At 53.9% G+C, this 11,137-nt stretch overlaps 1 protein-coding gene across 1 annotated transcript; it reads left to right on the top strand.

The window, feature by feature from the left end:
• Positions 1 to 6,712: 6,712 nt before the first annotated feature.
• Positions 6,713 to 7,547, top strand: LOC146237355 (pancreatic secretory granule membrane major glycoprotein GP2-like). Its single transcript, XM_084685628.1, has 4 exons — positions 6,713 to 6,924; positions 6,998 to 7,157; positions 7,266 to 7,341; positions 7,429 to 7,547. The coding sequence occupies exons 1-4, from the start codon at positions 6,725 to 6,727 to the stop codon at positions 7,434 to 7,436; spliced, it is 444 nt and encodes a 147-aa protein (XP_084541754.1). The 5' UTR covers positions 6,713 to 6,724; the 3' UTR covers positions 7,437 to 7,547.
• The last annotated feature ends 3,590 nt before the right edge of the window (positions 7,548 to 11,137 follow it).

The raw sequence follows: 11,137 nt of genomic DNA, 5'->3' as shown, positions 1-11,137 counted from the left end.
AGTTCAGCTGCTCCACCGACCACAACAGCTACTCCCACGACCACAACAGCTGCTCCCACGACAACCACAGCTCCTCCCACGACCAAAACAGCTGCTCCCACGACCACAACAGCTGCTCCCACGACAACCACAACCAATCACACCACAACCAAAGCTGCTCCAACAACAACCACAGCTCCTCCCACGACCACAACAGCTGCTCCCAAGACAACCACAGCTCCTCCCACGACCACAACAGCTGCTCCCACGACAACCACAGCTGCTCCAACCACAACCACAGCTGCTCCCACGACCAGTTCAGCTGCTCCACCGACCACAACAGCTCCTCCCACGACCACAACAGCTGCTCCCACGACAACCACAGCTCCTCCCACGACCACAACAGCTGCTCCCACGACAACCACAGCTGCTCCAACCACAACCACAGCTGCTCCCACGACCAGTTCAGCTGCTTCACCGACCACAACAGCTACTCCCACGACAACTACAGCTGCTCCCACGACCACTACATCTGCTCCCACGACCACCACAGCTGCTCCCACCACAACCACAGCTGCTCCCACGACCACAACAGCTGCTCCCACGACCACAACAGCTGCTCCCACCACAACCACAGCAGCTCCCACCACAACCACAGCAGCTCCAACGACCACTACAGCTGCTCCCACTACCACCACAGCTGCTCCCACCACAACCACAGATGCTCCCACGACCACCACAGCTGTTCCCACGACAACCACTGCTGCTCCCACCACAACCACAGCTGCTCCCACGACCACTACAGCTGCTCCCACGACCACAACAGCTGCTCCCACGACCACAACAGCTGCTCCCACGACCACAACAGCTGCTCCCACGACAACCACAGCTGCTCCAACCACAACCACAGCTGCTCCCACGACCATTTCAGCTGCTCCACCGACCACAACAGCTACTCCCACGACAACTACAGCTGCTCCCACGACCACTACATCTGCTCCCACGACCACCACAGCTGCTCCCACCACAACCACAGCTGCTCCCACGACCACAACAGCTGCTCCCACGACCACAACAGCTGCTCCCACCACAACCACAGCAGCTCCCACCACAACCACAGCAGCTCCAACGACCACTACTGCTGCTCCCATGACCACCACAGCTGCTCCCACGACCACCACAGCTGCTCCCACCACAACCACAGCAGCTCCTACGACAGCTACAGCTGCTCCCACGACCACTACAGCTTCTCCAACTACCACTACAGCGGCTCCCACAATCACAACTGCTGCTCCCACCACAACCACAGCTGCTCCCACGACAACCACAGCTGCTCCCACGACCACAACAGCTGCTCCCACGACCACAACAGCTGCTCCCACCACAACCACAGCAGCTCCCACCACAACCACAGCTGCTCCAATGACCACCACAGCTGCTCCCACGACCACCACAGCGGCTCCCACCACAACCACAGCAGCTCCAACGTCCACAACAGCTGCTCCCACGACCACTACAGCTGCTCCCACGACAACCACAGCTGCTCCAACGACCACTAAAGGTGCTCCCACGACCACTACAGCTGCTCCCACGACCACCACAGCTGATCCCATGACAACCACAGCTGCTCCCACCACAACCACAACCACAGCTGCTCCCACGACAACCACAGCTGCTCCCACGACCACTGCAGCTGCTCCCACGACCAATACAGCTGCTCCCACGACAACCAAAGCTGCTCCAACTACCACTACAGCGGCTCCCACAACCACAACTGCTGCTCCCACGACAACCACAGCTGCTCCAACCACAACCACAGCTGCTCCCACGACCACAACAGCTGCTCCCACGACCACAACAGCTGCTGCCACGACAACCACAGCTGCTCCTACGACAACCACAGCTGTTCCCACGACAACCACAGCTGCTCCTACGACAACCACAACTAACCCCACCACAACCACAGCTGCTCCCACGACCACTACTGCTGCTCCCAAGACAACCACAGCTACTCCCACCACAACCACAGCTGCTCCCACAACCACAACAGCTGCTCCCACGACCACAACAGCTGCTCCCACGACCACTACAGCTGCTCCCACGACAACCACAGCTGCTCCAACGACCACTAAAGGTGCTCCCACGACCACTACAGCTGCTCCCACGACCACCACAGCTGATCCCATGACAACCACAGCTGCTCCCACCACAACCACAACCACAGCTGCTCCCACGACAACCACAGCTGCTCCCACGACCACTACAGCTGCTCCCACGACCAATACAGCTGCTCCCACGACAACCAAAGCTGCTCCAACTACCACTACAGCGGCTCCCACAACCACAACTGCTGCTCCCACGACAACCACAGCTGCTCCAACCACAACCACAGCTGCTCCCACGACCACAACAGCTGCTCCCACGACCACAACAGCTGCTGCCACGACAACCACAGCTGCTCCTACGACAACCACAGCTGTTCCCACGACAACCACAGCTGCTCCTACGACAACCACAACTAACCCCACCACAACCACAGCTGCTCCCACGACCACTACTGCTGCTCCCAAGACAACCACAGCTACTCCCACCACAACCACAGCTGCTCCCACAACCACAACAGCTGCTCCCAAAACCACAACAGCTGCTCCCACGACAACCACAACCAATCACACCACAACCAAAGCTGCTCCCACAACAACCACAGCTCCTCCCACGACCACAACAGCTGCTCCCACGACAACCACAGCTGCTCCAACCACAACCACAGCTGCTCCCACGACCACTACAGCTGCTCCACCGACCACAACAGTTACTCCCACGACAACTACAGCTGCTCCCACGACCACTACATCTGCTCCCACGACCACCAAAGCTGCTCCCACCACAACCACAGCTGCTCCCACTACCACTACAGCTACTCCCACCACAACCACAGATGCTCCCACGACCACAACAGCTGCTCCCACGACAACCACAGCTTCTCCCACAACAACCACAGCTGCTCACACGACCACCACAGCTGCTCCCACGACAACCACAGCTGCTCCCATGACAACCACAGCTGCTCCCACGACCACAACAGCTGCTCCCACGACCACAACAGCTGCTCCCACGACCACAACAGCTGCTCCCACCACAACCACAGCAGCTCCCACCACAACCACAGCAGCTCCAACGACCACTACAGCTGCTCCCATGACCACCACAGCTGCTCCCACGACCACCACAGCTGCTCCCACCACAACCACAGCAGCTCCTACGACAGCTACAGCTGCTCCCACGACCACTACAGCTTCTCCAACTACCACTACAGCGGCTCCCACCACAACCACAGCAGCTCCCACCACAACCACAGCTGCTCCAATGACCACCACAGCTGCTCCCACGACCACCACAGCTGCTCCCACCACAACCACAGCAGCTCCAACGACCACAACAGCTGCTCCCACGACCACTACAGCTGCTCCCACGACAACCACAGCTGCTCCAACGACCACTAAAGGTGCTCCCACGACCACTACAGCTGCTCCCACGACCACCACAGCTGATCCCATGACAACCACAGCTGCTCCCACCACAACCACAACCACAGCTGCTCCCACGACAACCACAGCTGCTCCCACGACCACTACAGCTGCTCCCACGACCAATACAGCTGCTCCCACGACAACCAAAGCTGCTCCAACTACCACTACAGCGGCTCCCACAACCACAACTGCTGCTCCCACGACAACCACAGCTGCTCCAACCACAACCACAGCTGCTCCCACGACCACAACAGCTGCTCCCACGACCACAACAGCTGCTGCCACGACAACCACAGCTGCTCCTACGACAACCACAGCTGTTCCCACGACAACCACAGCTGCTCCTACGACAACCACAACTAACCCCACCACAACCACAGCTGCTCCCACGACCACTACTGCTGCTCCCAAGACAACCACAGCTACTCCCACCACAACCACAGCTGCTCCCACAACCACAACAGCTGCTCCCACGACCACAACAGCTGCTCCCACGACAACCACAACCAATCACACCACAACCAAAGCTGCTCCCACAACAACCACAGCTCCTCCCACGACCACAACAGCTGCTCCCACGACAACCACAGCTGCTCCAACCACAACCACAGCTGCTCCCACGACCACTACAGCTGCTCCACCGACCACAACAGCTACTCCCACGACAACTACAGCTGCTCCCACGACCACTACATCTGCTCCCACGACCACCACAGCTGCTCCCACCACAACCACAGCTGCTCCCACGACCACTACAGCTACTCCCACCACAACCACAGATGCTCCCACGACCACAACAGCTGCTCCCACGACAACCACAGCTTCTCCCACAACAACCACAGCTGCTCACACGACCACCACAGCTGCTCCCACGACAACCACAGCTGCTCCCATGACAACCACAGCTGCTCCCACAACCACAGCTGCTCCCACGACCACAACAGCTGCTCCCACGACAACCACAACTAATCACAACACAACCAAAGCTGCTCCCACAACAACCACAGCTCCTCCCACGACCACAACAGCTGCTCCCACGACAACCACAGCTGCTCCCACGACAACCACAGCTGCTCCCACGACAACCACTGCTGCTCCCACAACCACCACAGCTGCTCTCACGACAACCACAGCTGCTCCCAGCACAACCACAGATGCTCCCACGACTACCACAGCTGTTCCCACGACAACTAAAGCTGCTCCCACCACAACCACAGATGCTCCCACGACCACCACAGCTGCTCCCACAACAACCACAGCTCCTCCCACGACCACAACAGCTGCTCCCACGACAACCACAGCTGCTTCCACGACAACCACAGATGCTCACACGACCACCACAGCTGATCCCACGACCACCACAGCTGCTCCCACGACAACCACAGCTGCTCCCACGACAACCACAGCTGCTCCCACGACCACAACAGCTGCTCCCACGACAACCACAACTACTCACACCACAACCAAAGCTGCTCCCACAACAACCACTGTTCCTCCCACGACCACAACAGCTGCTCCCACGACAACCACAGCTGCTCCCACTACCACTACAGCTGCTCCCACGACAACCGCAGCTGCTCCCACAACAACCACAGCTGCTCCCACGACCACTACAGCTGGTCCCACCACAAGCACAGCTGCTCCCACGACAATCACAGCTGCTCCCACAACCACAACAGCTGCCCCCACGACCACCACAGCTGCTCCCACGACAACCACAGCTGATCCCACTACCACCACAGCTGCTCCCACCACAACCACAGCTGCTCCCACTACAACCACAGCTGCTCCCACGACCACTACAGCTGCTCCCACGACAACCACAGCTGCTCCCACGACAACCACAGATGCTCAAACGACCACCACAGCTGCTCCCACCACAACCACAGCTGTTCCCACGACCACAACAGCTGCTCCCACGACCACTACAGCTGCTCCCACCACAACCACAGCTGCTCCCACGACCACCACAGCTGCTCCCACGACCACCACAGCTGCTCCCACGACAACCACAGCTGCTCCCACGACCACTACAGCTGCTCCCACGACCACAACAGCTGCTCCCACCACAACCACAGATGCTCACACGACAACCACAGCTGCTCCCACGACCAGTACAACTGCTCCCATGACCACCACAGCTGCTCCCACCACAACCACAGCTGCTCCCACCACAACCACAGCTGCTCCCACGACAACCACAGCTGCTCCCACTACCACTACAGCTGCTCCCACAACAACTACAGCTGCTCCCACGACCACTACAGCTGGTCCCACCACAACCACAGCTGCTCCCACGACAACCACAGCTGATCCCACTACCACCACAGCTGCTCCCACCACAACCACAGCTGCTCCCACTACCACTACAGCTGCTCCCACGACCACTACAGCTGCTCCCACCACAACCACAGCTACTCCCACCACAACCACAGCTTCTCCCACGACAACCACAGCTGCTCCCACGACCACTACAGCTGCTCCCACGACAACCACAGCTACTCCCACCATAACTGCTCCCACGAACGCCACAGAAAGTATTGATATTTTGCATGTTAATTTTTATTGTTGTTGCCCCTTCTACAACACTCTGTCTTTCTCACTATGTCCATCATTTTTTCTCGTTCCCTTAGTTACCCCACAGTTGGTGTGTGGGAGGAGCTACCTGGAGGTGGGTCTCCTCAAGTCTCAGCTTGCAGCCAAACTTCTGGACAACTCCTCTGTTCACCTGGCAGACCCTCGCTGCTCTTCCCAGGAGATTAACGGGACGGTGTGGTTCCAGATGGAGCGCTGGGAGGGCAGCTGTGGAACCACTCTGACGGTGAGGACACAGTTACTCTACCAGTCTGTCGATCTTTGTCAGTTTTTCTGTATTCCTGCCTGTCTCTAAACACCCGTTGTCTTCCTCCTTCTCTCTCCAGACCAACGGCAGCTACGCCATCTACTCCAACAGTTTTTTTGTCTACACAATCATTCAGACCTTTGAACAACCCCTTAAGGTCCCTTTCTCCTGCTCCTATCCTTTGGAAACAGTGGTAAACATGGATATGGTCATCAAACCATACTTGGAGTAGGTGGACCCTCACAAACTCAAACATTGACACACTTAGTTCCCAATTTAAACTTGTTTGGTCTGACTTTGTTGTTTACTTGTTCCATATCTTGTCAGTCTTGAAGGTGCGCTGACAGAAGAGGGTGCCAAGGCCAGGGCCTCCATGTCTCTGTTCCGTGATGCCAACTTCACAGCTCCTTACTCTGCAGGCCCGGTCACTCTGCCCCTGGGCTCCATCCTGCATGTGGGCGTGTCTGTTGAAGAGACGGACGCTGAGGCCTTTGTGGTCGTTCTGGAGGACTGCTACGCCACCCACTCCCCTGATCCTGATGACCTCCTGAAATACTTCCTCATCCAGCACAAGTATGTGAGCCTGGAGAGGGGAAGAGAAGTATGTGTGTGTGTGTATGTTTGTCTAACCCCCATGTTCCTCCAGGTGTCCTACCAACGGTCACCAGGTGGCGGTAGAGGAGAGTGGCTTGTCCCTCCAGGCTCGCTTCTCTGCGCTGCTGTTCCTGTTCCAGGGGGACTACAGGGACGTCTACCTGCACTGCAGCCTCAACCTGTGTGACCAGAGGAACTCCTCCTGCTCTCCTGTGAGTCCTCCCACCCTCATCCCTGGTCTCTCTGACTCTCTGGTCTCTCTGACTCTCTGCTTTCTCTGGTCTCTCTGGTTTCTCTGACTCTCTGGTGTCTCTCCACAGATGTGTTCAGGAAGGTCTGTCCGCTCTGTCGACGAACTCGTACCCCTCAAGCCTGTCACCATCGGACCAATCACCTGTGAGTATAAACCACAGCCATGATGAGTCATGATGTTGTCATAGTAACGGTCTCCTGGTAACACTTGTGTTTGTCTTTGACCTCCAGTGGCCTAGAGTCAGATGATGAAGTCACACCTCCCTCAGAACGGCTTCATGACCATCCCTATGGCAACCAGCCCAGGCTTTCTCCTGTCTCCTGTCTTTTTAAATGTTTTAACCCTGGAAATGATGACAGAACACCCTGCATATAAATAACTATGAGCTTTACATTGTGGGTTACTGTTTCTGAAGGTTTGCATTCTGTAGTTATTTATTTTATACTAAGGAATAATGGGAACACTGGGAAATAAGTATAGCCTACGAAATAAACATACTACTTGTCCTTTAACTTAATTACTTGTTTGTACCTAAAAGCATGGATTGTTGTATAATAATCAAGGCTTGATGAAATCTGACTCTAATAAAGAAGTACAAATTGCTAATCAGATTTTTAATCCACCCATCATCAGATTTATGCGTGGCAAACCTCGATCACAGCCCTCAACCAGTTTGTTAGTAAATGTTATTATTATTAACAATCAACTAATTCTCTTTATGTTACGCCATAAATATTCAAGATTGGTTATAACACGAATATGTTTCTCCTCCTAGTTCAAAACTGTAAATTTCAATGTTTACACTAGATGGCAGTCTTTAACCAATGCACCGTAGCAAACAGTGCCAGTTTTGGCCAAGTCATAGGGCCTATCTAGCGGCACTAAGTCTCAGCTCTAAGCACAGTGTCTTTTCATCTCTAACAGCCATCATGATGATGCAGATCTGAGATGTGAGGATCTGTGTGTGTGTGTGTGTGTCGCCACTACTAATTAGCTCTGTATGAATATCTGTAGCGGCACCAATGTTGATCCCCAAAACACGCACACAAAGAGGTTCATAATACAAAAAAAGCTTCATTAAAATTAATTAAAGATGCACTGCCCAACTGTCACGGTCCATTATACTGTGCACACTCCCCAACCGAAAAGGCCCAAGCAGGGAAGTTGCAGGGCAGACCCAGAGTGTGAGTGGCTCGCCCACAGTGCTGGCAATGAACAGAGTTGAAGCAGCCTAGTTGACAAACAGGTAATAGGTGGTCCGTTTGGTCGGCAGTGGCCCGACCAAAATCAAAGTCTCAATGTCACCAAGGGCCAAGGGGCGGATCCAGAGAAATATTCATGGGGGGACAAGAGGGAGGCAGGAGATTGAGGGGTGGCACCCCGTGGCAAAAGTGTGTGAGAAATGAAAAAACTAAAAGTAACGTTGCAACTCCCGTTAGCCCTACACTTTTCTAATTATAAGTCAGTAATAGATAATTGCTTAACACCTCATTCCTCCGGTGTGGTCTGCTGTCCGTGCGGAGTTGGAGCATTATGGTCAGTTCGCGCCTTCCTTGTGTTCAAATGAAAGCAACTTCGGTGGCGGTGGGGGGAGGGAGTCGTTTCTGCTGCATTTTTTTGTTGTTTTTGTTATTTGGCAGACGCTCTTATCCAGAGCAACTTACAGTAAGTACAGGGACATTTCCCAGAGGCAAGTAGAGTGAAGTGCCTTGCCCAAGGACACAACGTCATTTGTCTTAGCCGGGAATCGAACTGGCGACCTTCAGATTACTAGCCCGATTCCTGCTCAGCCACCTGACTCCCCCATTTACTTGAATTCGGATATTAAAAATTGGCTTTTGCAAATGTCGGACTCGGTGGTGTGGGGAGGGTGGGTGGAGTCTCTAGTGCTGCATTCACTTGCAGTGGGATATTAGAAATTCGCTCTTCCAAATGTCAGATGAGCCACAACTTTTCTTTGTTTTCAAAGCTGCCAACTGGGGTGGCAGCTGGGGTGGCAAGGCTATTTTTAGGGTGGCAGTTGGCACCCCATGCCACCCCGGAAGATCCGCCCTGCAAGAGCCGCTATCAGCGCTCACCCACTCGTCGAACGTCCGAAATGTCCATCCATGATTTGTGCTCCTGTGTCCATAGGTCCTCCTGGTAGTGCACAGAACAGTTAGCGAACGTCCTTCGTCCCGGCTCTCTCTCATGTAGACAGCACGTAATCCCAAACGTCCTTTGTCCCGGCTCTCTCCGATTGTAGACAGCACGTAATCCCAAACGTCTTTCGTCCTGGCTCTCTCCCATGTAGACGGCACGTAATCCCAAACATCCTTCGTCCCAGCTCTCTCCGATTGTAGACAGCACGTAATCCCAAACGTCCTTTGTCCCGGCTCTCTCCGATTGTAGACAGCACGTAATCCCAAACATCCTTTGTCCCGGCTCTCTCCGGTTGTAGGCAGCACATAATCCCAAAATCTTTCCTTGACTGCACCTGGTCGACCGGTCGCGTCCGGTCTGCTCTTCTCCATATTCCGTTCCCTCCTCTTGCCAGCCCTTTTCCCCTCTCCGGGCAGGGCCGGATTAAGGCAATGGGCTTTAGGGGCTGCAGCCCCGGGCCTCGCCACCAGGGGGGGCTCAGGTTGCCCGATGTCGAGTGAGTCAACGGCACCGCGCATAACATTAGAAAAAATCTGAGTGAAAACAAAAATAATGTGCGAAAATGTCCAGTCAAGGAAAGCAGTGTGGCCAAAATCTAAACTCGAATAGCTTCGGCGACTTTTTATAGAACAAAATGGTTGTCAATCAAAAGGATATGCAGTCTTTCGACACACCCTCCAATCATCAAGCAGAAGCCCAGCGTCCAGCCCAGCCCACTGCTCCATTCACTCCCAGAGACGCTGAGCGTCCAGAGAAGAATAAAATGGAAGGGAAAAAGATGCCAGGAGGAACTGAAAAAGCCAGGTAAAAAAAGAAAGATCTGTCACTTCATAAATCTAGGTTCCTGCAAGGGTGGGAACAAGAATATGACTCCAACGTAATGTTCATATTAGCCGAGGCTACATAAAGCTAAAAAAACTATTTTGCACTTAAATTAATGTAAATAATTCCGCTAGCGCGCCAAGCGCGCACGCATTAATGTCAAGTTCCGATTTCACCTCACATCAAAACCATGACTGGGTAGGCTATTAGGTTTGAGTTAAGCACCAAATGTAAATCAGTTTTTTGATATTTTAGGGGAAGCTCAGTTCTTGCAGTCTTAAAGAAATCGCCACTGCACTGCACTTAAAGAAATTGCCACTGTGCAGTGCAGTGGCGATTTCTTTAAGACTGCAAGGGCTGAGCTGTGACACAACACTTTTTCTGCTTATAAGCAGAAACTCATATATGAGTTCCATTTTCACTTTCTCTCAGCCTACTACCTTGAACGGACCACCAAGCTACGTAAACACATTCCCGTATTCAACGGCAGCGTCATTATTTCAATCAGCGTAATCGGCGTAGTGCAAGCGTAGGGTTTGGGTTCGATGGGAACAAATTTAAGGTTCGGCCGAAACCGAATCCCGTCCAAAAGCCCAATATTTGACCCAATCCTGGATTCGGTGCATCCCTAGTCAATAGAGCATGCCATACTGCGCCAACTTCTTTCTTTTCTTTCAACTTCTTCTCTACTTTGAAGAGCTCATTGATGAGTTTGAATTGAGAAAGAGCAGAAAACGAACCTTTTAATATCACTGATGTGATGATGGTGAGTCACATGTTTAAACTGATCATATTTATAGAGTGGTTCTGTGGACTTTAAAGCACTGATGTGTCAGTGCACCTGGCCTGCGTTTGTGTGTGTGTCATGATGTGCGTTGGGGTGATATAGGGGCCTCATTCTGGTCAATGTCTTAATCCCACGCCACGGCTGCCAGCCCAATTTCTCCCCGCCCACAAAAAAAATTGGTCGGGAAG

Source organism: Hypomesus nipponensis, chromosome 21, assembly GCF_054491055.1.
Source record: "Hypomesus nipponensis isolate SF chromosome 21, ASM5449105v1, whole genome shotgun sequence".
Classification (NCBI taxonomy): domain Eukaryota; kingdom Metazoa; phylum Chordata; class Actinopteri; order Osmeriformes; family Osmeridae; genus Hypomesus; species Hypomesus nipponensis.
Note: the sequence above shows the minus strand (reverse complement) of the source record. Positions and strands in the feature narration are given on the sequence as shown.